Here is a 27,451-nt window from a genome sequence, read left to right as displayed (position 1 = left end):
TAGAGACACTTATGGGTCCTGTGCGGGGCAGTCACCGGCTGGCCGGCTAAATAAAAGACTCTTCAATTTGGACAACTGGGACTTGGTGTGTTTCCTGAGCCATCTGCCCCACAACACTCTAGACTGTTACAGGAATTTCATTACTTTGTTTAGCAAGGGGGTCTTAGAAAACCAATTGATCTTTTAGATAAAAGTAAACATAAAGAATAAGTACAGATTGTCCTGCGTCAACAAAGTTCCAAAATGGGCACTATACAGAGATGAGCATGGCCACTATATAAGGATGACACAGAAATTGGTGGAATGTTTCATAAAAAAGAGCAACCTAAACCTGAAAAAAGCTGTCAGACAAATATTCTCTTCCCTCTCGTTCCTTTCCAAGCCAAGGGTAAAAGATCTCTTGTTTTTTATATTTTTGAAAGCTCTTGTGCTCACAGGCTTCCCTGAATTTCTCATGAAGAACTAGGTTTCCAAAGATGATTTTGAACAAAGCAAATAAAACTTTTCAGGGTTTATCCTTTATTTCCACAAACCCTAGTGCAGGTTGTGATGTCCCCTGCCTTTCCCCCAGGCTTTTTGACACCCCACGAAGTCATCTTCAGTAGACCCCAAAGAAGTGGTAAGGACAGAACTTAAAAGTACAGGCTCCGGGTCAGATTACCCTCATCCCTCTTTATTGTCTCTTTACACAGATAGGAGAGGAGGCTAAGATGAGTGTATTGGTTCACTTTCTGTTGCTATAACAAAGTACCCGATACTGGGTAATACATGAGGGGTCCCATTGGTTCAGATTCTGGTGAGGGCCTTCTGGCTCTGTCACAACATATGCATGGTGATGATATCAGGTGTGAGAGGGAGAGATCACATGGTACGACAGGAAGTAAGAGGGATTCAGGGGCTAGGCTTGTTCTTTATACGATTTGCTCTCAGGGAAACTAAACAGGATACTCTAAGAAGTACATTCATTCTCTCCAAGCATGGCTCCCCAGTGACCTAACCATAACCACTTCCAGTAGGTCCCATCCCATCAAGATTCCACCATCTCAATACGCCCATACTGGGGACCACAATTCCAGCATATGAACATTAGAGGAATAAACCATAGCAATGAGGGACACAGTTAATAGTACTGCCCCCAGGGGACTTTGAGGATTAGAGAATACCAGACAGGTATACTCTTAATATCATACTTGACCATAAAAAATGATAAAAAATTAGGACTACTATTATTTCCTGACACCTCTTTCTCCATCCACGTGACATCCCCTGTGAGTTCTGCTGAGGGCTGTGGGAATAGGTAACTAATCTAAACTGAGTGCCGACTCAGAGGAAGTCAAGGTGAGCATGGGTTTCTCTCCTGTCTCTGCCTAGAGGTTACATATATGTAGAGCCCTGAGATCCCAGGTCACCAAATTTCTATCTTTAATACCAACAATGTTAGGATTTAGCTGGTCAAAGGTACTGGTCAAGCATTGTTTTAAATCCATTACATTTATTAGTACATTGGGGCCTTCCAACTACCTTCCTTTGCAAGCAAATCAGAAGGGAAAATTGATTGTATCTCCCTCCCATTACCATGGCCAATTAAGAGGCAGTTCTGATCTCCACGCATTGTCTAGTGAATTGAGAAATAAAGAGATCAAGCCATTCTTTCCTGGTCATCATCCCTAGGAGCAGTGCTGCTTCCTCTAACTCTGTTTGTTCTCTTGGAATCTGTTTCTCTTAATGCATATGCAATTCCTTGATTAAAAGCATAATTTTGAAATAGAAGTCTCAGCATTTTGACCCAAGTAATGTTGCATTTTTAGACTCGGTTTTCTTATCTGTGCAATGGGCATAACAACTGATTTTATACCACACAGTTGTTTTGAATATTGAATGAGGGAAGCCTGATTCTACCTGGCTCATGGTAAGTGCTCATTAAAAAGTTACTATAATTATTATCATTATATTATTATTATACAGTCAATTTATGTTGGCTCTCTTTCAAAACTCATTACACCAAAAACAATTGGGTAAAAAAAATCTGTAAATTTGTTTGCTTTTTTACTCTTTTAGGCAATAGATTTCAGGGGTTAGGCAAGCCTTATTCTTTCATTTTGTACTCTTGAAAATCATATTTAAATCTCTGAGATATATCTTTAGAGGCAATTCCTCTTAGGTTTATTTCAAGTCAGGAAACTTGGATGTGTTTCTCTCTGCAAAAAATCAAAATAGTTCTTCAACTAAGTTCATTCTTCTTGTTGTTGTTTTTCTAACTCAAAACTGGGATTATTACCTTTCTCTGCTGGATGGCCGGGGGGCTGCACACTGCAGAAAGAATGTCCAAGGCTCACTCTACCCTTTGGCTTACTTTTCCCTATACCCTTATCTCCTGCTGGCATCCCTTTCGGTTACCCCAAACTCCTTCTGTTTGAGAGGACCCTGTGCTTAACTGTTGCGACTCCCTCCTCATCTCCAGGAACTGTGCAGAGATACCTCCTCAGGTTAGTTCTTCCCTAGGGACTCAGCCAGCTGCGATGGGCACAGGCTGCAGGCATTGGCGTGTTGGCATCCCTTCCTTATCCCCTCTTCTGGCACTTTTCTAATCCTCTCATGAGCCAGCATAGCACCTGGTCCTTTTCACTATTTACATGTAATTGGGAAAACAGCATAGGGAAGACAAATTTCAAAAGGGAAAATCACACCCCCAAAGATCACCATCATTTTTACACATCATCTGAAAGGCTTGGTTTATGTGTGTGCATGTGTATGTGTATCGCAGTTGCAATTGTAGTGAAGATACAATTATATATTGATTACCCCCTTTGTTATTATATCCTATTGTTTTCATATTTCTGCGTAATTGCCATGATTGTTAAATATGCACAACGCCGTTTTGACATAGGGATTCACAAAAATTATCTACTTAGGACTATTTTTTTAAAATATTTTTTAAGGGCTGGGATGTGGCTCAAGCGGTAGCGCGCTCGCCTGGCAGGCGTGCGGCCCGGGTTCGATCCTCAGCACCACATACAAACAAAGATGTTGTGTCCGCCAAATACTAAAAAATAAATATTAAAAAATTCTCTCTCTTTCTCTACCTCTATCACTCTCACTCTCTCTTAAAAAAATATTTTTTAAATTGTTGATGGACCTTTATTTTATTAATTTATTTATATGTGGTGCTGAGAATCGAACCCAGTACCTCATACTTGCTAGGCAAGCACTCTACCACTGAGCCACAACCCCAGCCCTATTTAGGGCCATTTTTAAAATTGTGAGATCGATTTAAAATTGCATTTGTCAATCTCCACTTCATGACAACTTGAAATTCTTGAATAAAACATTTTTAATTGTTTTTAGTTTTGTCCAAAGAGTATAACATTTTACTCAGAATTGTTTTTTGTTTTTTTTTTTTAATTTAGGTGATTTTGGTTGTGTTCACCTTCATTAACTTAGTAATGGCTTTCTGGAAAAACTAGTTTTTAGAAAAGACACTTGTTTCTCTGTTTTGGTGCAGAGATGCAGAGACTTGCATATGTAAAATGGTTTTAAACTGAGATGTTTAATTTGGTCTTAGTTTCTGCTGAGACCTTAAGTGTAAGGGGAAAAGAAAAGAGGCTAATGTCCCACATATTCACAAAGAGAATTCTGAACCATGTAAGCATAGCTATGATATGACTTAGATATGACTCTAAGCCTTCCCCTTTCTTGTGCATACATGAGAGGCTTAAAGGTCCATGGAAAGATATTGGAGAGAGACGTTCTCAGGAGAAAGCCAGAGTACTGGGGCATTACCCTCTACTGTGCTCCCATCTAAGGCAAAGGAAGGGGCCTTGAAAGAGCTCAGAGAGTTTGAGGTGGATTTGGGGAGTAAGGAGCTTGAACATGCAGATAGGCAAAAGCCCAGGTGGAATGGCATTTGGTGACAGAGCCAACCAATGGGATGACCTTAGAGGAATGATGTGATTTCCCTAACTCTGGGCGGCTGGGAACGGACCATGGTTATTTCCTGTGAGCCTGATTTGGGCCCCATGGGAGGCAACTTGGATCATCTTGAAAAATGCCAAAGAGGACATACTATAGGGGTGAATCAGCTACAGTACAGGGGTGACAGATAGAAAGGCAAAGGATGGCCAGTTGGAGGAGGAATTGCCCACATTGAGGGGACCTGGACAATCCCCAGTGATAGAGGTCATCCAAAGCTCAGAGAGCTACTCCTGAGAGCAGGGGTCAGCACCTGGAGCAGCCAGCCCACTGTTGTGAGCTGCAGAAGAGAAAAGCAACTGGAGGGGAGTACTGCAGAAGCTGGCCACACCCACCGCTCCCAACTGGCCACGCCTCTCTTCATTCAGCTCTGAACTTGGAAGGCCAGGGAAGTGCCAATATTAGATCTGCCCAGACATTTCTGGGGCAGTGAGTGGGAGATAGAGGGCAGACTGAGTCAGTTACACTCCTTAGTTCATGGCACACTGGCATCAATAATTTGTACAACTCTCTTTTGTAGTTTGTATTTATAAATTTTTGTTCTCCATCCCTACTCCAGTTCCTCTCCATGAAAACCCATTTTAACAGGTTCCATATGTACTTTTTGTTTGCACATGTTCTGAGAAACTTCCTATTATTTCTGTTATTGTGTGTGTGTGTACGTATGTGCACGGGCATGAGTATTTTTCATTAATATAATTAGCTCTGTATTAACTTGTCTTGTTTCTTATTTTATTGAGCACTGTTTTTAAGATTTGTCTTTGTTGCTATGTGTTAAGTTGACCCTAAAAGTCCCAGTTGGATGTAATTGGTCTGAACTTTTATAATTGAAAAATTGAGACTATTTATTAGTACCTGAGAATGGAAACACTGTACTCTGCCCCATATTTCATCCAAGGTGGAGAAGGATGATTTCATAAATAATATTTGAATGCCATTGTTTTCTGAGGGGAGAGCTCCTTTAAACTGTATCCCATCAAGTTCAATTCTTTTAGTCCACCGGCTATAAACTGTTCATTAATACATCAGCTTATATGAACCGAATACCTGTGATGTATAAGATTTTGGTCTCCAAAAGATTCAGGGATAAATAGGATTAAATAGCAAAAGACAATGTCAAGTAAGGCTGTTCTGGGAGATACAGAAATAAAGGTGCAGGCAAAGGGGGAGGACTTCAAGGGTCATCAGGGGAATGAAGAGAAAGAAACTGAATTGCATCTGTGAAGTGTAACAGAATTTTGATATAATGCAAAACACATTTAGATCTTTTGGGAAAGAACATTAGCAAAGTAATGCAAGTTAGGGTTCCAGGGGTTTAGTTGGGAGGTGAAAAATGTTTTTTTTTTCTTTTTCTTTCCCCCTTTTTACCCCCTGAAGCAAAAGATTAGGTTATTTTACTACACATTTAATGGTCTGTTTTGCTTAGTCTATAATCTAGATTATGACGACTGATTCCTGGCTAGTTAGCTCCATTGTTATTCTCAAACATCAAAATAAGGAGGCAGTGGTGGGGATTTAAATTTGGGTGAGTCAAAGGCTTACCTTTTGTGTGTGTATTGCATTTTTTTTCCTTTTTTGGTCCCTGGGATTGAACCCAGGGGTGCTTAACCACTGTGCCATATCTCCAGCCCTTTTATTTTGGGACAATCTTGCTGAATTGCTTAGGGCCTCACTAAATTGCTGAGACTGGCTTTGAACTTGCAATCCTCCTGCCTCACTCTCTTGAACCACCGGATTCTGTCTTGCATTTTTAAAGTGATAGTTATCTTATTTTTAAGCCATTGCTTCAGATCCTAATATATTCCTTTAGCATCTTCTTTTGTGTGTTTTGTAAACATTAAGAAAAAAAACTCAATTTCTTTTTTTTTCTTTTTCTTTTTTTGTGCAGGGGATTGAACCCAGCGTCTCTTGACCACTGAGCCACACACATCCCCAGCCCCCCACCCTTCTTCATTTTTTAACATTTTATTTAGAGACAGGGTCTCATTGAGTTGCTTAGGGCCTCGCTAAATTGCTGAGGCTGGCTTTGAACTTGCTATCCTTCTGCCTCAGGCTCCTGTGTTGCTGGGATTACAGGTGTGCACCACCATGCCCAACCCCAAGTTCTTTTTAAAGTGGTCTGTGCTGTATCACGCTTAAGCTGACATTGGTACAAGGATCATCTGTATGTGATGGGTTCACTATGTTTTAGGCTTTTTCCTCTAACTTGACTTAGAAGGAAGTTTCTGAGTCTTTTAAGCACCTTGTCATACAGTGAAGCTCTGTGACTTGTCAATAAATTCTAGACTCATGATGTCCCTGTTTGTCATGCTGATCTTGCCTCTTCTCCAATGGTATTCTGCAAAATTCATGCTCATCTTACATCATCCCTGATAAATTATTGATATCTAGAGTTTCACTTTAGTGTCAGCTCCAACTGCTGCCATGTCACCAACCAGAAAGCACTGTGCAAATTTGAGTTGCTCAGGGAAATCAGTATTGATGATATCCATATGGTTATCAGACTAATCTGAGTTCTAAGTGGAAGTGGATTTGTTTTGCTTTGGACTCAACTGGTTCAGTTTCTTCTTTTTTCTTTCAGAACATTTTATCAAGACCCTGCCAGAATACCAGGTGGTGGGTCCTGTCCAAGTAGATGCGAGTGGGCATTTCCTGTCATATAGCTTGCACCTTCCTGTCCCCAGCAGCAGGAGGAAGAGAGACTTGGGTTCCTCAGAGGACTGGGTCTACTACCAAATTTCACACGAGGAGAAGGACCTGTTCTTCAACCTGACAGTCAATCAGAGATTTCTTTCCAATAGCTACATCGTGGAGAAGAGATATGGGAACCTCTCCCACGTTAAAATGTTGGCCTCCTCGGGGCCTCCCTGCCACCTCAGGGGCACAGTTCTGCAGCAGGGAACCACAGTTGGGACTGCAGCCCTCAGCGCCTGCCATGGACTGGTGAGTGCTTGGGCCAATCATCTGCCCCTGCTCCAGGCCCTTAGACCCTCAGCCTGTTGGATCCTCTATCAACAGGTTCATAGCTGCATCAGTGCATGACAGTTGGGCCCTTGTGATGTCATGATCTGGACCTTCAGAGGGGTGGGGAGAACGTGATTTATTTGGGAGGTGCAGAGAGTAAGGACACTGAGGGTTTTAGTGCAAGAGACAGAGGGGCAGGTGGAGGAGAAAAGGGAGGACATGAGTTGGGTCTTCAATCTCTGGGTCAACTCTGAGGGTTTTGTTCATTGGATGGCTGGTCATCACCTTTGGAATGAGAAAAACCTGAATTTGAACTGCTTTAGAGTTTTACTAGTAATAACGGTGATAAGAGAAGCTGCTACGACATAATGGTTGGCTATATATGTACTTCACTTTCAGAGTTCATGTAGCATCTTAGACTGTGAGTGGATCCCCGTGCACTTTCATTTGTTATCTGTAAATCTATAAATGGAGATAATGTCAGAACCAGCCTCAGAGGAGGGGTTGGCAAACTACGGCTCACCGACTTTTCATAAATACGACTTTACTGAAGCAGATACACCCCTGTTTCTAGAACACCAGTCACTGGAATGTGTGGCTTATGATGAGGTTTTCGTACATTGTCCTCCTCCCCATTTTTTTTTTAGCAGATGAGGTCGTTTGGAAATATCCAATAATTTTATTGTGCAAGTTAACTTAATCCTGAGTTTTCTACTATTATACATCACCTCTCAGAGGGTGACTTTTCCAAAGTTTAAGCCTGTATTTAAAATGAGTTCCATCCCTTTGTTCTCCCTTGATTCTGGCAGCAGCTGCAGTGACATCCTGCCAGCAAGCGATGGCCAGCATGCTTAGGGACCCTGCTGATGGTTTTTGAGGTTTTCCTCTTGCTGAAGTAGGAGACAGTGACCGGTGCTCACAGCGTGCGCAGGGAGGGTGACTTCAGGGGAACATTCCAGAGCCCTGAAGGTGACAGGTATCCAAGGTTTTCCAAGCAAAGCAGCTAGTGACCTTGCATTCATACAGAAGGCACTTGTCCCAAGTCCTTCCACCATTACTGTCATTTTGCTAAGAGTTTTTGTTCTTCAAAATTTTGCTCTGTGTTTATCTTGTATCTGTAGAATTTGGCTTTGCTAGAATACTTTGGGAAAACTCTTGTAAACATTGTACAACCGTTTAAATCTGAAGGACCCCTGGGAATGAATTGCTATGTACTGTAAATGGAAAGAATTTTTTAATGGCTTTTTGTGTACATCTGGATATTCAAATGTAGATTTTTTTTAGCATTTCCCCTAATTAGACCATAAACATTAAAAAATCATGAATGAGCCCTTCTTCTTCTTTTCAGCTTCTTGTAGTGCTTGGTAGAACTGGGAGACATCCTCATCCTCTGGGTTCACCCTAGCTTCAGGTCACATCTTGCCTTGTAGTCCTAGATCTCTCATTTCTGTAACACAACCATGAAAGCCAACCAATAAGTATCATTATCACCTTACCCTCTGTCACCAGCACAGCAGAAGAAAGAGCCCCTGATCTGGAAGGATGGGCACATAGAACTAAAGAATCCAAGAGACAAACATGCAGAATCCACACTGTTCTGGAGAACACTAATGTGGGAACTCATTCTCTGCACTAGGGATGCAAATAATTATCATGCTAATAAGAGCCTAGAAACTTTAAACCCAGGTGCCTCTTCATGGGTTAGAGCAACGTGGTCTTTGGACCAACAGAAACAGTGGGTGTTTATTAGTGGTGTTATCCAACATTGCTAAGAAGGAACTGTTCTCTTCAGGTGATTGTAGCAAGCAGCCAAAGGTGAAAACCGCTGCTCTCAATTTCTCCTTGCTTTCCTCTTGTGCTTTCTAAGGAAACGACATACTGCTCAACATTACTCCAGACTTGGGTATGCAGAACTGGGACTTTTTCAACTGCACAGAGCCCCAGAGGAGCAGTGGGAACTACCATGTGGGCATTTCCAGATTCAGATTTGAGATTTGTTCTAAGTATAGGAGAACCACGTGGTGGCCAAGATGATTTTGGAATTTTTTAGAGCCCAGTCACTGAATGACTTCTCGAGAAACACTCCATGGGATTATTTGGGGACTTGATGTTTTGGGGAACTCTACTTCCACCAGTGGCCTGGTTTAGGCACCTATGCTCTGGACTATGTATCTGGGACAGTAAACAAATACTTGTTTTCTGCTAATAGGACATTCTTTAATTCCTGCTCATAGTATTTCTTAGCCGCAGCTTTATTAAAGTAAGTACTGTTTTTGACTGGGTCACAACCCTTTGCCTCATTTCCAGCCCTTCCTGGGAAATTAAATCCTGATTCCTAGTCTGAATGGTCATGGATCTCTCCAGAACCATGTAGCTTCATCTCCCACTCAACTCTGGCCTTATGTTTTCCTTTCTCATTTGGCTCGTTGAGGTTTCCTTTCTTGTTTTGAACTCCAATGTGTACTAAAATTTTGAATGAGGGATTTTCAGTTTTTTTTTTTTTTTGAAATCAGACTTTGAGATAGTTGTAGATTCACATGTAGTTTTAAGAACGAGTACAGAAAGACCTGGCATACCCTTAACTAGTTTCCTCCAATGGCAAAATTTTGCAAAATTACTGTACAGAATCACAGTCAGGATTTTGATATGGATGCAGTCAAGATGTCAATGTTTCCATCACAAGACTTCCTTGATATTGTCCTTATAGCCATACCCATTTCTCCCTCCCTCCAGTCACCTCCCATGTTTACATTTTACATGTAAGTCTGTGATCCCCTTTGAGTTAATTCTTGTATGAGAGCTGAGACTTAGGTGGGGGTTCATTTCTTCACTCCCCTCCCTCCCTCCTTCTCTGCCTCTTTCCCTTTCCTGTACTTTCCTCTTTTCCTCCCTCCCTCCTTTCCCTTTCTTCCTTCCTTTCCTCCTTCCCAGCCCCGCTTCTCCTTCCCTTTCTTCCTCTGCTTTTCTTTACCCATAGATGCCTAAAGGCTTCAGAACCATTTGTCAAAAAGCTGTCTTTTCTCCCTTAAATTGCATTCATCCTTTGGTAAAAATCAATCAGACATACTTCTGTGAGTCCCTTTCTAACTTTTAGGTTCTGTTCCACCAACTTCCCACAGTCTTCATTCTTGACTGTATAATCTTGATATTAGGTAGACTCTCTCATTTCATTCTCCTTTTTCAAAAGAGTTTGGCAGATTCTAGCTTCTTTGTCTTTATGTGTAAATTTAAAAATAATCTTATATACAAACAACTTGATGAGATTTTGATAGGAATTATATTAAACCTGTGTATTAACTTGGGGAGAATTGGTAACTTTGCTACTTTGAATCTTGCAATCCATGAACCATGTTTGTGTCTGGGTTTATTTAGATCTTCCTAGATTTATTTTATCAATATTGTGTAGCTTTTGGCATGCTAGTCCTGTGTATGTTTTGTCAAGAAATAATTTAAAGTATATAAGAGATGTACATAGCTTACATGCAAATATTACAGTATTTAAAGGACTTGAGCATGTGTAGGCTTGGGTATATAAGGGGATTCTGTAATTATATGCCTCATATCTACGGACATTTAGTTTTTTTCTTTACTTTGACTATTGTGAATAATTCTACAGTGAACATAGGAGTGCAGATATCACTTCAAGATAGTGATCCTTTGGATACATATCTAGAAGTAGAATTGCTGAATCATATACTAATTCTACCTTTAGCTTTCGTTAGTAATCTCCATGCTATTTCCCACAAAGGCGATTCTCATTTATATTCCCACGAACAGTATATAAGGGTTCTCTTTTCTCCATATCCTCACTGAAAGAATGAACAAGGCTCATTGGAGAAAATGCCCGTTTATTGAGGAACAGCTCTGCATATTTATAGAGCCAGGGGTGGTTGACAGTTATGACAGTTTAATGGTTGAAGGGTTTGACAGTTGGCATGGGGTGCTTTCTGATTGGTGGGTAAGGATCATGTGAGTCAGCAGGGCTAGTCTGATTGGTGGGTAAGGATCATGTGAGCCAGCAGGGCTCACCATTGGACGGCTCTTCTCGGGGGATGGGGAAGTTAGTCTTTGGAGCTGGGTTCACTCTTAACACTCACCAGAAATATCTCCTTGTGATTTTGATGTGTACCTAGTCAAGTCCTTTGCTAGGTTTTAATGTGTGTTTTGTTCTATTGATTTATAGGAGTTCTTTATATATTTTGGATATTAACCTTATATTGAATATGTGGTTTGGAAATCTTTTCTCCCATTTCATAGATTGTCTTTCATTGTGTTGACTTTCCTTCTGCAGAATCTTTAGTTGGATGCACTAGTCTGTTTTTGCTTTTGTTGCCTGTGCTTTTGGTGTCATATTAAAAAAAAAAAAAAGTCATTGCCCAAACCAATGTCAAGAAGGAGCCTTTAAGCACATTAGTGTCATTCATTCTCCCAGATAATGTGTATGTGTGAACTGTTCTTTTGTATTCTCCTGTCAAGTCCAAAGTGGGCCTGAGGACATCCAGTTTTGCCCCTACTGGTCTCATGGCCTAGAGAAATCGAAGGCTCCATGACCCTTGGTCTTGGTCCTTTCTCCTCTGTCATTGTGAGGATTTTGAGCTGCCTGGGGAGGGATTCTAAATCTCACTCTGATGATGTTTCTCACAAGGAGTCTCCTGCCGGTTGCTTTTACCTGTATCACCTACTGTGCTGCCTGTCTCTGTGGGCCCTGGGGCCTTTCCTGCCTGTTGGGTAGCTAATCTGAATGGAAAATTAGGCTCTCAAGCAGAGTAAAATAATGGCCTTGTGTTTTTTGTCTCTTCCCTGGTCAGAATGTATTTGGAGAAAAATTAATGAAACTTCTCTGCAAATTTATCCCATGTTTTTTCACTCATATTTATTCCAAAATTTTTTTTTGGTAGAATTTTCTGATTCTCAATCATTCTGGGAGGAGGATAGCAATTTCTTCTGTGCTTGGCCTCACTGCCTCCCCCATTGTGCAAGGATGGGGTTTGCTGGAATGACCATGTTTATTCACGGTGGGGATTTGGCTCATTGATTCAGAGCCTGTTTGGAGAAGGATCTGTTGGATGTGAACCAGGTTCCTATGCCTTGGTGTGATCTATGATTTCTGTTCAGTTTGAAGAACTTCAGTGGCCTTTTCCTTCGACTCCCATCTTATTGCCTTTAAAATCTGGGACTTGTCTGGAAAGCTGGAGCAAGAACCATCTTTTCAGTCACCGCCTTATCCCTGACTAGCACTTTACAAATTATTCCCATCTGGAATATACACTATTCAGCCAGGTTTAGCCCACACAGTTGTTGTGGATAACAGCTTCAGAGTGCTGTAAAAAGGCACTTCAAATCTCTTATTGGCTTGCAAGAATAACCACGTCTCTTTACCTAGTTGTTGGGACACTTCACTAAAACTGCTGCTTTCAAGTCTTCAGTGAAATGTGCATTGCTCATGGACACTCTTTTTCATCTAATTTGATGATTCTCAGCACCATTGGACACAATTAATTATTCCTACTTAAAATGCATTTTCTCTTTGCTTTAGTGGTGCCATATGATCAGGGTTTTTCTCTAAATCGAACCTACTGTTTAGTCTCAGGATCCTCTGCTTCTTTCTGTACTACTAGAATGTTCTAGGCTTTCATCTGTAGTTACTCTTCTCTAGCTTCATATCCTGCACACCTCAATCCGTCCCAAATCAATTGGTCTATCTATCTTTCAATCAACTGATCAATCATTTATTCATCTACTCATCTATTTATATAATCATCTAGTTATCTGTCTTCATCATATTTATCATCTATTTATGACATCTATCTCTGTATCTATGTAAATAGCTCTTAAATATACACATCCATTTCCTTGAATCTTCACTTGAATCTGCACTTTCCATCTGGATGCCTAATGAGAATCTCAAATTTCACATGCTCAAAGCAACGCTCTTGATACCCCCTCCTTCAGTCTTTCCCATCTCTGTACTTGTCAGCTCCATTCTTCCAGTTGTCCAGCTCAAAACCCTTAGAATTAATTTTTTGTTGGCTCCTTTTTTCTTCTACTCTGTGTCTGCTCTTAACAGTGAATCTTGTCTGCTCTATTTAAAAATATGTGCAGAACTGACCACTCCTGTCACCAACACAGCTAACATTCTACTTATTTTCAACAGGGACCATTTTACTCTCCACAGGAGGGTTGGCATTGTCCGGAGACATCTTTGATGGTCAGAAGTGGAGAGGAGGAACTCACTTCGCCATTAAGTCAATAGAGGTCTGGGGTGCTGCCAGTCTTCCTCTAATGCATAGAATAGCCCTCCACAACCGAGGATACTGTGGTCCAAACTGTTAGTAGTGTGGAGGTTGAGAGACCCTGTTCTAGTCCTGGTCACCATCTTCTCTCATTTGGACCCTGCATTCATCTCCCTGCCTCTTCGGTTATTGCTTACAAATCATCTTTCATGTGGTGGCCAGGCTGGTATTCTAAACCCATTTCTAGTGCCAGTCTTCTGCTTCAAGTCTTGTGCAAGGTTGCCCGTCAAAGCAGGATCAAATCGGAATGTCTTGCCCTGGCTCAGGGCCACCCTCTGATCTGGTGCCATCCGTCTTCCCACTTTCTCCGTGTCACTCTTGCTTCATGCTGCAGCCACTCCGACCTTTTCTTTGCTTCTCAGATGTACCAAGCACACTTTCGTACTTTCGCCTTTGTACACTCTCTTCTCTCTGCCTGGGACACCTTCCCTCAGGTTTCCTCATAGCTGCTCTTGTCGTTCCTTCCCAGCTGAAGGTCTTCCCTGGCCAGTCAAAAGAAAGTTGATTTCTCCAGTATTCTACCACACTACCTATTTTTTTTTTTTAAAGAATTTTTAGGATCTGATTTTTCTAGTTTTTCTTTCCTTCACCTTGTTTTGTTCACACATTTAATTATGTTTATGATAAACATTCAGTAAATACTGGTGGATGGATGAGGCTTTATGCTGCTCCAAGTTCTGATAGCCTTTGCAGCCTGTGGTTCCAGAAGGGGATTACATTTCCTCAGCTGCCTGAATAGTGGCTTCACACCCACCCACTGACTGTCACAATGCAATCTGGTCCCTGAGCCACTTCTGATGGGCTCCAGGGCTCTGCATCATGACGTTGCACTTGCCACATGGCCTTCTTCAGTTCATCATCCCAAAGGCACTGTGTCTGCCACCACTGGGTGACTTTCAGAAGAAGGTATTGCTATGACTGTGGCAATTCTGAGCGAGGTTCACTCCTTTTCTCCATTCTGCAAGGCACTTCAGAGTCTAAACTATAATTTTCAGCCAGACTTTTTTCTTTTTTTTTTTTTTTAAGATTCGCACATAAACGGAAGGGAAATATAATGTAAATAATAACCTAAATTTGGTTGGAGTGGGGACTGGTTAGGACTTGTTTCTCTCATGAGTCCTAGGCCCAATCAAGAGGTCTCTGAGAAGGGACTAATTATCTGTCTTTCTGTCTGTCTACCATTCATCTGTTGCTGTATCCATCTACCCATCCATTCATCCCTATATCAGACCATTTTTCTATTTCTAGTCCTTCTTTCGAGGCCTGATTTCTTTCCAGGAATATCTACTTCATGAGAAGTCCCAACCTAAGACTCTGGGTCACTCTGTGCACCTTGTACTTCACCAAAGGGCCAGTGGAGGCTGCAATCTAGGCCAGGATCTACAAGCTGAACCAAGGCATGTGATTCAGGATGGAAACCGCATACTGGCTACAGGAGGGAAATAGGCCTTTTATCATCCCTTTGCCCGTGTACTCGTTTGCAATTTGTTGCCTTGTCAGGCAACTTTTAAAATTCCTCTGTCTGGAGGGGCACCTCAAAAAATTTCATCTGCCTCTCTTGTGTGCCCTTTTCCAATTTTTAAAAATATTAGTGACTGCAGTATCCCCTAGGTCAGCGATTCTGAGAGTTTGGCCTAGTTTTGTGGCCCCCAGATGACGTTCACCTGAGGCTACAATAGTCCACCCCCAGCATATTTCCCAAAGCCTTAGTTATTCATTGTTGAGTAACATCGTGAGCTGGTGTGTGTGCACACACTAATCAGCAGATCCTTTTCTGTTGAACTGCCACAAGTCCTCACTGGTTTCCCCTCCACCAATACTCCCTTAATTCAAGGTACAAAGCAAGTTTACATCCATTTCCTGAAACACTGGGGTCTTTACTTTAGATCCCCAGGAAACAGCTGCTTAAAATGTTACATAAGGACACAGATCTTATAAATTCATATAGAGAAAAACATTCTCCCATACACACATCCAAAACTTCAGTGACACATTTTTGCTGAAATAAATACATTACTGATAGCCATGTGTGAAAGCAACCCTTCATTTTTTTGTTTTGTTACCTTTGCATTGAGCTGAAGAGGACTTTTGGAATAGAATGTCTACTCCAAAAAATAAATTTAATCCTCCTCCTCTTAGAATGCAGGACATCATGGAACTTTGAATTAGTCTTCTAGCTTCTAACCGGCAAGCTCTCATTTAGTCTAAGAATATGCTGTTACAATAATTTGAACTCTTTAAATTTTGTTAGATGCTAACTTCTAGAAATGCAAGGTTTAAGCATTCTCTGTGCTTTGTTGTGTGAATGCTGCAAGTGAGGATTAGTGATGTCTTGACTGGGGGAAGGGTGTGCTTCAGACCACATTAGTTCTTTGAGTGCAGTTCAGTTCTTGGCAGATAGAAAGACCTACTGGTTCCTTTTCCATATATACAAATAATGTAACTTTCTGCCCTCTTGTTCATGAACTCCTACTGAAGTCTGGGTGATGCAGCTGGGGAATGAAATTCACTGGCAGAGATGTGTGGGAAAACTTGCCCCTCCAGCCTTCTTGCCTTGCTCCCCATTCTGAATGTCATGGCCCCTTTGTAGAAAACACTCTGGGTTGTGGGATGCCTGTGTGTCAAGGGTTTGCTGTTCCTCCCCAGGGGGAGGGCCACAAGCGCTTTGTTTATCCCCTAACTGTGCTTGCAGGCTGAGGAATTCTCCCTGACCCCTGACCTTTGAGTTGCCTGGTCAGCCCTGTGCTTACTCAGACATGAGACTTTGGAAGCAGGCCTCTGGCTGGCGGAAATTCCTCTCTGTGAGCAGGCTCACAGATCTGAGTGAGGTTTTTTTCCCCTCCCTCCCTTTATGTCTTTTTTTTTACCTACTTTTTTTTTTTCAGTTCATCAGGTTCATTCTGTAGATCCCACCATGACGGATTGGAGGTGGGAGGGAGAGAACCGAGGAACCCATACTTCCAGAAGTAGCATTATTATTATTATTATTATTTTTTATATTTTATTATTTTTTTTATTTATTTTTTTTTAATTTTTTTTATTGGTTGTTAAAAACATTATAAAGCTCTTGACATATCATATTTCATACATTAGATTCAAGTTGGTTATGAACTCCCAATTTTACCCCAAATACAGATTGCAGAATCACATCAGTTACACACCCACGTTTTTACATATTGATTATTTTTATCTTTGGCTGGTCTTGATTCAGCAGCCCTTTCTGTGGCCCACGGATGGTGCTGGAAAAAGAATGGGGAACGAGTCTCTGCTGTTATTGGCAACAGAGAACAAATACCCTATTATAGAGGTGATGACCTGGCGATGTCAGGAGTTGACATCAATGCAACACATAGACATGATATCTCTGCTCTGGAGACTTTACTCTGAATCTCATTTCTATTTCCATAAAGGCTAGGTGGCCAGAATCTCCATCTAGATGTTCGTGCATTAATATTTTTTGTTCTTTTTGACCCAACATGAATCAGGTCTAGGGAGTTTAAATATTAGAGAGATTAGCTCCTTTTGAAAATATCTCCATTGACTGACAGATATTAATAAAAGGACTTTGAAACATGGGGAGATGGATGCCTGAGCTTTATCTTCTATAACTGGAAAAAAAATTTTTGCTTGATTGTTGGAGGTGATCTTTCAGTGTGACATGACTAGTATATTTTTAAACAGACAAAGCAATTCCACGGTATTGGGAGTCTGAGGACCTAAGGACCTAAGCCCAAGGTCTAATTCAATTGTTTACTAATTCTCTGACCCTAGACAAGACTGTGCCTCTTTGGGTTTATTGCTTTGGCAAGCTGGATTCTTGTGACCCATAGACCAGGAGGATGGACATCAGCTGGGAACCTGTTAGAAATGCATCTGCCAGATACAGTGGCATATGCCTGTATTCCCAGCAGTTTGGGAGGCTGTGGCAGGAGGATCACAAGTTTGAGGTCAGCCTAGATAAGTTAGCAAGACTTTGCCTCAAAATAAAAAAATAAAGGTCAGGAGTATTGCTCAGTGTTAGAGCACCACCGGATTCAATCCTTAGTACCACAAAAAGAAAAACAAAAATCAATGCAGATTCTCAGATCTTACCCTTGATCTGCTAAATCTGACCTAAATTTTAACAAGATCCCCAGCTAATCTGTGTATTAACATTTGAGAAGCATTGACCCATTACACTCAGAGATATTAATTCTACCTGACTTTTTATCCTTTTATGAATTGTGTTCTTGGGACAAAATTATTTGCCTGAAAGCCTAGTGATGCTTTAGACATAGTAGTAGAGAAGGGTGCTATAATGGTCACCAAAGCTTATGGGCAAAGGGAGATGTCTTGGCTCTCTGTCACTGTGACAAATGCCAGAGGGAAAAACTTAAAAGGAAGCCAGTGATTATTTTGGCCCACAGCTTGAGAGTTCTTAGTCCATGGTCACTTGGCTCTGTTGTTGTGGGGCCTCTTTTGGTGAGACAAAACATCATGGCAGGAGCTCATGGGAGAGCAAAGCTGCTCACATCAGGATGGCCAGGAGAGAGCAATAAAGAGGCTAGGGTTCCAATGTCTCCTTCACAGGAGGGCTCTCAGCCCTAATTTCAGCACCACAGGCTGGTGACCAAGCCTTCAACCCATGGGGCTTTGTGGGACATCCAAGATGCAAATCATATCAGATCAAAGAGGAGGATTAGATAATGCAATTCAGAAAAAGACTTAGAAGAAACATGGGGCCTTGGAAACTAAAATAAGATTGGTTCTAGTGGCCAAACATACCCAGTCATTGTTAGCCTCCTCTGTCCTTGGCAGTGTTTTCTATTAAGATCCAGGTCCTTGTGTGGACAAATCTTACCAGAATACCTGCTGGGTTCCCCCCCGCCCCTGGCCCCGGGTTCTTCATTCTCAGCTATCTGGTGAGTGTATAAAACAATATAATCTGTTGTTTTGGAGTCTTCATCTGAGCTGTTGAGAAAAGAGATTTTTTTGGCCTAGGGAGGGCTGGGACAGACTATGACAGCTCCCATCCTCAAGGGGATTGGCCTTCTTGATACCAAGTTTGGGTTAAGAATGATGACACCTCCATATTATAAATATTCCTTTAAGAGTTTATAAATGTGAAGTTTTCCAAGATGGTGATCAAAGTCTGGATATGAAAAGAGACTGGGAAAACAAGGCAGCCTTTCTCCTTCATTATGGGGAGACACACACAGACAGGGCTGCTGTCAGTGGGGCACCTGGTAGACAACACGGGCGGAAGATGTGGCCTTCACCCCTGGCTGTGGCCACCTTACTTCTTTTAGGTTCTGTATCCCTGACCAGATGAATTGTGGATTTGAGGTTTGCATGTTTCTCTTCTCATGTCTGCATAAGCCATTTGTGAATAGCACAGCTGTCCTGTCTGCCTTCATTGATTATGCCTGGTTGTTTACTTTCAAGACCTTTCAAATAGTCAAACAAAACACCTTTCTCTCAACAAATACAAAAAGATCTGACCTTCTGGATTTTTCCCCCAATGGTGTATGTGACAGATTTGCTGATTTCTCTCCTTGAGATATTTCAGACATTAAAGAGAGTTATTTTCATACACTAATGTTTCATACAAAAGCCAGTTTCTCTCACTTCAGACTGCACAATCCATGTAGGTATTCCTTCATAGTTGTGCAGTTAAATTGGCTGGGAGAACAGTAAACTATTTTGAGAAACAAAATTATCAGAGAGAGAGAGAAAATTTAACACTAACGTGTCCCTTTTGATGTCATTGATTTTCCAACTTTCCTTTACTGGTCCACCCTCCCTGACATCCCACCACCCTGTTTATGGCAAAATTTTCTCCAGAATTTGTTTCTCATTTGATTTCTTCCTTGATGTCAAGAAGTGAGGCACACAGTTTTAAAGCATACAGCTTCCAGTCTCTTACTGGGTCATCAGATACCACTGTCTACCTTCCTTTCTTCTAGCAAGTCTTTTAAATTGTTTTGTTAAGTTTGCAACTGAATTTTGCTCTTTCTGTTCCTTTAGTATTTTCAGCTTATTTCTGAGGACTGACTTTTTTTTCCTGGTTGTGGGTTTCTGGGCTTTCTCTTTGGCTTTCCTTTCTCTTTCTTGATCTTGCTTCAATATAGTTATTTTTACTGTCTTTAAAAACATCTTTGCTGCCAGCCACAGTGCTGCACACCTGTAATCCCAGGGGCTTGGGAGACTGAGGCAGGAGGATCGTGAGTTCAAAGCCAGCCTCAGCAAAAGTGAGGTGCTAAGCAACTCAGTGAGACCCTGTCTCTAAATAAAATACAAAATAGGACTGGGGATGTGGTTCAGTGGTCGAGTGCCCCTGAGTTCAATCCCTGGTACCAAAAAACAAAACAAAAAAACGTGAGCTGGGGTTGTGGCTCAGTGGTAGAACACTTGCCTCGCATGCGTGAGGCACTGGGTTCAATTCTCAGCATCAAATATAAACAAATAAATAAAGGTCCATCACTAACTAATAAAACATTAAAAAAAAAAAACCACAAACCGCCTAAAAAATTTGCAGAAAAAAGATGAGAGTTTAAGCTGTTAGCTAAAATAAGGCTGAGAGATACTCAATAGCTTCTTAACCTTTTTTAACCTCAACATAGCTTGATTGGGAATGGGCTACTCTTGGCAAAGATTTCATATGTGCTAGAGTTTATTGCAGGTAAAGGAGCAGATTGTGGTCTCTCTCTCTCTCTCTCTCTCTCTCTCTCTCTCTGTGTGTGTGTGTGTGTGTGTGTGTGTGCATGTGAATGCCTGAGCATGCACACAGTAATAATTGAGCTGCAGCTCCTGTATTTAGAGTGATTTTATCTGAATCTGTGGTGCAGAATAAACAGATGGAACCAGTTGGGATTACTGAGAAAGATGTCAAAGCATCCTGGATAATCATTTATTTGAGATTACATTGGAGCAGAGGGCACATCTGAACTTGGAGGATGGATAGGGTAGGAAAGTGGGCACTGATCCAGTTTCCCTTCTGAGTGGGTAGTCTGTTTTGTTTGGAGGGTTGTGATAACAGTTGTCTTGGCAGGGAAGGATTTGAGATATATTGATATATGCTTTAATCTTCCCTCTGGGAATGATTCTCTTACTAGTTAATTCTGTTAATTTAATTGGTTCAATAAAGATAATCTAGTTTCATAAGTAGGCTTTTCTTACTTTTTTTTTTTTTTAAATCTCTAGGCCCAGTCCACTGTGATTTAGGCTTACTATTTTAGAAGAGTAGTTTGTTGTTCAGAAGCATTGGAATTGGGAGACCCGACTATTATAACTGAGTTCTAAGGGAAGTTCCTCAACACTCAAGGTTTCAACTTCCCAGTCTGGGAAATGAAGCCTGAGTGATTTCTAACATACCATAGAACTCAGGAATTTGGATGGAAGACATACCTTCATGTGGTGATGTGTGGAAAAATTGATATATTGTTGTTATTTTTTGTTTTACTGGTGGGGGGATAAAAACCCCTTTTGAAAATTGAACTCAAAATGTTACAGCAAAAAGTAGTGTTCTAGCTCAAGTTGTAAGTGGTGTAGATATTTTCACTGTAACATTTTCCATGCTGTGGAATCTAGGACTTAAGAAGAAAGAGGCAAAGTTGCTCCGGTTTGGTGACTCCCGAGACTATGGACTCTGGTCATCAAACAAGCCAACCCCTGTGAAGTCCATTTTATCTTTTGTGGCAACTCATTTTTCTATGATTGTGTCCCAAAGCCTTCAAACCTGAGTGGGCAAACACTTCCTTAATCAGATTAAAGTTTTCCAAGCCTATGTTGTGGATGGACCCGGAGATCACCAAGCTAAGTGAAAAAAGACCCAGAAAGTCAAAGTCAGATGTTTCTCTGATATGTGGAAACCAGACCAAAATAAGGAAGAGAGAGAAAGAGAATGAAGTGGAGGGGAAGGAGAAGGGGGGAGGGGACAGGGAGAGAGAGAGAGAGAGAAGAAGGAGGAGGAGGAGGAGGAGGAGGAGGAGGAGGAGGAGGAGGAGGAGGAGGAGGAGGAGGAGGAGGAGAAGGGGGAAAGAAGGATGAAAGGAAAGAGGGAAGGAAGGAAAAAGGAAAGAAAGGAAGAAAGAGAAAGAAAGAAGGAAGAAAAAGAAGAAAAGAAAAAGAGGTGTGTGGTGGGGTGGATTTCATGAAAACTGAATGAGAAGTGGACTAGAGGAAGAGGATTAAGAGGGGAAGGAGAGAGGGGAAGAAGGAAGAATGAAGGAATGATCAAAGGAATGATCAAAGGATCAAACTTTCCCAGGTACATTTGTGAATACACTGTAGTGAATCTCACCTGTGTATATTCATAACACACTAATTTTATAAAATTATAAATAAATGGAAGCAGGATCAGTAGATTAAGGGGAACAGTGGGAGGGAGGAAGGGAGCAAAGGAGGAGGCACCAGGGACTAAATAGTCCATGTTTTTATAATCATAAAAATGAACTCTAATATTGTATATAGCTAAAGTGAACTAATCAAAAAATGTAAAAAAGAGAAGTATTTATTGGGATCCCATTGCATATTCTGCCTGTTGTTAGCAGGATATAAGAGGACACACAGAAATGTAGGTTGTAGCTCCTGCATACCCCCATTAAGATACCCGGCCTGGCTTGTGAAACCTTCACACAATACCCTTCTGAATTGTTGAGCTTTGTGGTGCTTATGATTGCTCTTCTTAGAGGATGGAGGAAAACATGGGGCCTGAAGCAGGGCCATCTTCCTAGAAGATGAATATTTGATATAGACTTAGGAAAATGAGTAGAAAGATGAGAGAACGTAATAAATTTCAAAACTCTATCACTAGCTTTGGGGTTCTGACGACATTTCAATGTTTGGTTTTATTTTGAGAGTAGAGGAGCAGAGAGAGGAAGGAGTCACCATGGAAGCCTGATGTTTAGGTGGTTGTTTATTTTAGGAATAGATTAATCCAGTTCATCAACTACATGAAACATCCAGTAAGTATTGGAAATTATATGTGACAGTGGGAATAAAAATTGGGGGAAAAAATTGAGAACTTTTATTTAAGTTGGAAATTTAAGTTGGGCCCACAAATTGGGAAACTGCTGTGAACACTATTTTACTACCTGTAAAATAGTGTTCACAGCAGGATTATTCATAATAGCAACAGCTGGAAAAACCAAACCTCGTTAGTAGAATGATGCCTAAATTGTTGTATATTCATACAATGGAATAGTTCATAGCATTGAGAATAAAAAAAAAATATTGCTACATGCGAAAATATAGATAAATCCCACAAATGTAATGTTAAGTGGAGGAAGTCAGACCCAAGATTTTATGCTGAATAAATTCAAAGTATATAACATTTTAAAATGGTAGAAGTTGTTTTGGTGTTATTGATTCCCCTTCCAGGTACCAGCCAAGTATAATCTCTTCCCTGACTTCCAACACCAAAAATTAGATTTGCCTTTTTGAAATTTTACTTAATATAATCATATGGTTTGTATTATTTTGTGCCTGGCTTTTTGGCTTAACATTATTTTGTGATCATTTGTATTATTTGTATGGAGCGGGCTGGAAGGCGTTTAACTTACTTAAATGGTATTATGTGTTTATTTCAGTATGTTCACTGAAGGAAACAAGACTTCAGTAACACCCTTTTACATCTGTTTTTTTTTTTAAGTTATTTATTTATTTATTTTTTGTTTTAAGACAATATCAAACTTGTAGCCCCTGTGCAGCTGTCAGTCTCCTCAGGCTCTGACATTCTGCCTAGTTCCACCCAGCTCTCCTCCCTATCCCAACCCCATGTAGACACTCAGTTTTCCTTGCTCTACTTAATGGCTTAGGACTGAACTGTTCAGGAAGGGAAGGATGGGGAAGGAAAGCACTATGTTTGTCCAGGTGATCACTAGAGGTCCTTCCATTTCATATATTCCTTGCCCTTGCACTGCTTAACTAGTGTCCCACCTCTTCCCTGGTGTCCCTCGGTGCTCAGCAAGTCTGGCTCTGCTGTTGTAATCGCACTCCCCATAGGTTCCTGCCTTTGTGTTTGCACCCTGCTGTCACCCTGGCTCTTGGTGCAGTGGCCACTATCCTGGTGCCCTGGGGTCTGCTATCCTTATGTGGGTCACCTGCAGGGCCTCTGCACCAACTGTTGGCTGGCTCAGTTGGACAGGCTGCCCCTGGCACTGTGCCTGCCTCCCATTTCCCTGTTTTTCCAGCTGTCCCTGGTGTTTTCTCAGTAGTTCCTCTTGCAGCAGTGTGGACATTAAGTAAACTTTGTGCTCATTTCAGCATAAAATGTCTGTTTAAAAATTGCAATGTGGACAATTCCAGTTTAAGATTTTTTTTCCCCCTCTAAAAAGCTTTTGGTTATGGGGACTTTACACTTCTGTTAATCCTCCCGTTGTTGACTGTACTTGTAGCAGATACATCTCCAAAGCAAATTCTGTTTTACCACTGATTCAGCTACATAATTTGAGACACATCTCTCAGTGAAGCCCCGTTTAAATTTATCTAAAAGTTAAGAAGAATCAGGTTGGCAAAGAGGAGCACTTGAAAAGGTGTAAGGAGAGCACTTCACCACATTTTTTTCTTCCTCTTATAAGTTACAGATGACTATTTCCAAGCGCCTGCTGGTCCACTCCACCTAGACATCCTGACAAAGTAAAATCACTATGCTTTTATTCTACAAACTGGAACCATGTCACTAAGAGGTGGTCAAGGAGACGAGACTGAAATGTCATCTGATTGCACTGGTGATGTTAGAGGCATTTACCTGGGCTTCCAGGTGTGCAGAGATCATGGAGTCAGAAGGGGATGGTGTAAAAGAGGAAAAGAAGGAGGTGTCAGGTATGGACTATCATGACAAGCAGAAAGAACACATGAGTGAGTGGGAGATCCAGAATCTGTTGCCTCCTGTAACCCTGGCTGAAAGACTGCTGGGGAAGAAAGCATAGAGGTTCCCTTCTCCCAGAAAACCCTGCCAACTCTTTAAAAAATGTTTATTGTTTATATTCCAAGTTTACAATATTATCTAATGGGACACATACAGGTAGAAAAATGGTTATTATTATGGAACAAATTAACATATCTACCACCTCACAGAGGTACTTTGTGTGTTTGTGACAAGAGCAGCTAAAATCTATTTATTTAACAAAAACTTTGAAAAGAGTACAGTATTATTTACTGTAGTCCTCAGAGTTGTGTGCTGGACCTCTAGATTTGTTCATCCTTCATATCTGGTACTTTGTATCCTCTGGCCTATGTGTCCTCATTTCCTCTCCCTCCTCTCCCAACTAGAAGTTACTATAATATCCTCTATTTCTGTATATTTGACTTTCTTTATTTAATTTTTTACATTCCACATCTAAGCAAGATGTTGCAGTATTTTTTTGTGTCTGGCTTATTTCGCTTAGCATAATGTTCTTGTCCACTCATCCATGTTGTGATAAATGGCTTGATCTCCTTTTTAAGGCTACTACTATTGCTACTACTACTCCATTTTGCATTTCTTTATGCATCGTCCACGGAAAGACACTCAGGTTGTGTCCATCTCTTAGGTATCATGTGCAATCTTGTCCCATTCTTTTCTTTCTCCTCTTGTGCTGGGGAGTAAACCCAGGCCATGTAAGTGTGTGTGCTAGGGGGGTGCTGTGCCCCAGCTTCGGCTCTTGACCACTTGGTAACATCAAGTCTCAGCCCAAGTGTTCCTCTTTGCATTGTATTGTCATTGTTTCCAGAATATCAGTCACAGTGATGGAGAGAGGGCAGAAACCATAATACATTACACACAGGAAAGAATAGGAAGGGATTAAGCTTCAAATGTAGGTGACTATTTTTGAAGGAATAAAAAATACAGGTCAATGGATGAGGAGAATAAAAGTTAAGTGTGAGTTGCTTTTTGTCCTTTTTGGAAGTTGGGAGGCAATTAGAAGCCACAAGGGAACCAGAGGGTAACGAGAGAGAGAGAGAGAGAGAGAGAGAGAGAGAGAGAGAGAGAGAGAGCCTTCTGGTGAGCACAGTGAGAAGACTCTGCTTAGACAGGGTAGAATCCTTTTATACTACAACACTGAGGATGAAGATGAAGGTGGGGGGAGCTGCAGAGAGCTCTGAGTTTGGGGGCAGGAAGTGGGGGTAACTCCCTTGTTCCCAGAGCCACTGAATCCCAAGGACTGGTGAGGGCTGTGCTGTGGCTATCAGGCCCTGGCTAAATAGCCTGAGGTTCAGGGAGAGAACCCAGCACCAGCAGTGCTGGTGGATGAGCCAACAGGCTGTGTTGAAGGTTGGTTGCATCAAGCTGAGGTAGGAGTAGCTCAGTTCAGCAGGCATGGAAGGTTCTACCCTCTTCTGACTTGAACACAGCATCAAACTGCAAGCCTTAGTTGCAGGAGCCTAAGAATGATACACGGGCTGGGACAGGCCCTGCTAATTGGCCGGGTCTCGTATGATAGAAGGCCAGGGCTGCAGTCAGGCCTTGGACATAGAACAGAATGCTGTTAGTACTGCTCCCTTGACAGTTCCTAGCTTGAATACTTGACTGTGTGTGTCAGGCAGTGTTTTGTATTTTACTTCTTTATTTCATGTAACCTTCACAACAAATCTATGCAGTGGTGCTGCTGTGATCCTACTGTTCAGAAGAGGAAGGGGGGCACTGAGATGTTAAGCAAGTTGATCAAAGTTACTCATCTGGTAGGTGGCTGGGCATTCATTTAACACAGCCTGTCTGACTCTTGATCCTGATCTCTTCACCAACACGCCACATGAGCCTGGCCAGCTCAAGGGTGGGATGAAGACAAGACAAGTGGGTAGCTGGGAAACCTGCCCAGTGCCTTGCTAGTGAGGGAGAAGAATTTGAATGCATGCAGTGGAACGCCAGAGCTCAAAAGGGAGATGAAGTTATAAGAGGAATAAAATAGAGAGTCTAATCTTTGACTTCTAGCCCTAGATTATGTTGCTTCTCTAAAGCCTTAGAAAAAAAATTGCATCTAAGTAAACATTCTTCTAGAGCACTTATTCCTTCATCAAAATGTAGCCAGGCTTTGTGTCTTAATGAAAAGTGAACCCACTTAAGCTTTGCCGAGGATTGACAATGAGTGGGAAATTCACGAGTTTGCTTAAAAATATTCATCTTTTCATCAAAAACTACACTTAGGAGACTAGTTTTGGGTTCTTTAGTGGCTCAAACCATCTTTTGCAATGTCCCCTCCTCCCAAGCTGGTCACTCGATTCTGCCCTCTAAGAATATGGCAGGACTTTCTTCTTTTCATTTTATAAAATTACAAAGCAAAATACTATACTAAAATATCTTGGACAAAAGCAAGGGAATCGGGCTGAGTTAGTATTGTCATTTTGTATTGTTGTTTCCAGAACTCTGAATGCCTTCCTTGGATAGGCCTTGGGTGGGAGTGGTGGGAAAAGCTGGGAGGACACATTTGCAGGAGATATGGAGTGGCCCGTCAAGCCCAGGAGGCAAGACGTTTGTTTGACTTTGGTGGGGATCAAGCAGGTTCCCTCCCTTCTCTCTCTGTCTGCTTCCCTCAGTGTGGGGTACTCATTCTCTGGCTCCTTTCCCAAGCTGAAGCCAGAGGGGCCACCACACATTCAAATGGGAAAGGAGATTGACTTGAGTTCCCCTAAAGATGGAAATGCACCTTGCCTCAGTGTGACTCGGTACTATCTGTAGACATGGACAAAGCACATGCCAATGAGCATAGTGGGAAGGTCTCTGGCATTGCATACAGCCACGATCTGGTCTAAAATGTGGTTAGCCTACACTTTTTATTGATTAGCCTATAAAAGACAGTGGGATTTGAGGATCAAAGATCTCTGCTGATGGTAGCTCACACTGCTTACATTATCACTCTCTCCTCTGACTCTCCCAATCCTTACTTGAGCCCAATGTCACAGATATTATTATTTCTTCCTACTTCTAGACAAGGAAACCGAGCCACCACATGTCAAGCAACTTCCTAAAAGGGAGAGGATAGCAAAGGAACTGACCTCCTGTTCCAGTGGTCTTAACCTCAATGCTCTTCTGCCTCTTTTCTAAATCATGGAAACATCAGGTGTGAGAAGATCTATTTTAAGATCTCCACTGAATAAAGGAGAAAACTGTGACAGGGATATTGGACACAGAGGGGAAGGGGCACCTCAGGTGAATGTCAGTCAAGACATTTGAATCATTGCTTCATCCAGTGAAGGAACAGGGACTGTAATCGTGTTGTGGATTCCAGGTGTTTTAGTCAGTTGTCCAGCTTAGGGGCACATTTGTT

General features: G+C 41.5%; 1 protein-coding gene across 3 annotated transcripts in view; it reads left to right on the top strand.

The window, feature by feature from the left end:
• Adamts12 (ADAM metallopeptidase with thrombospondin type 1 motif 12) overlaps positions 1-27,451 on the top strand; it is a 299,954-nt gene that overhangs the window by 5,048 nt on the left and 267,455 nt on the right. For 2 of the 3 annotated variants that reach the window (XM_071612648.1, XM_071612646.1), the window contains exon 2: positions 6,551-6,912. The exons of the other annotated variant lie outside the window; for it this stretch is intronic. In XM_071612648.1, coding sequence (XP_071468749.1) covers positions 6,814-6,912 — 99 coding nt within the window. In that variant the 5' untranslated portion in view covers positions 6,551-6,813. The remainder of the gene's footprint in view (positions 1-6,550; positions 6,913-27,451) is intronic. 3 annotated transcript variants of the gene reach the window in all.

Source organism: Marmota flaviventris, chromosome 5 (genome assembly GCF_047511675.1).
Source record: "Marmota flaviventris isolate mMarFla1 chromosome 5, mMarFla1.hap1, whole genome shotgun sequence".
NCBI lineage: Eukaryota > Metazoa > Chordata > Mammalia > Rodentia > Sciuridae > Marmota > Marmota flaviventris.
This window is presented reverse-complemented; position numbering and strand designations above follow the sequence as displayed.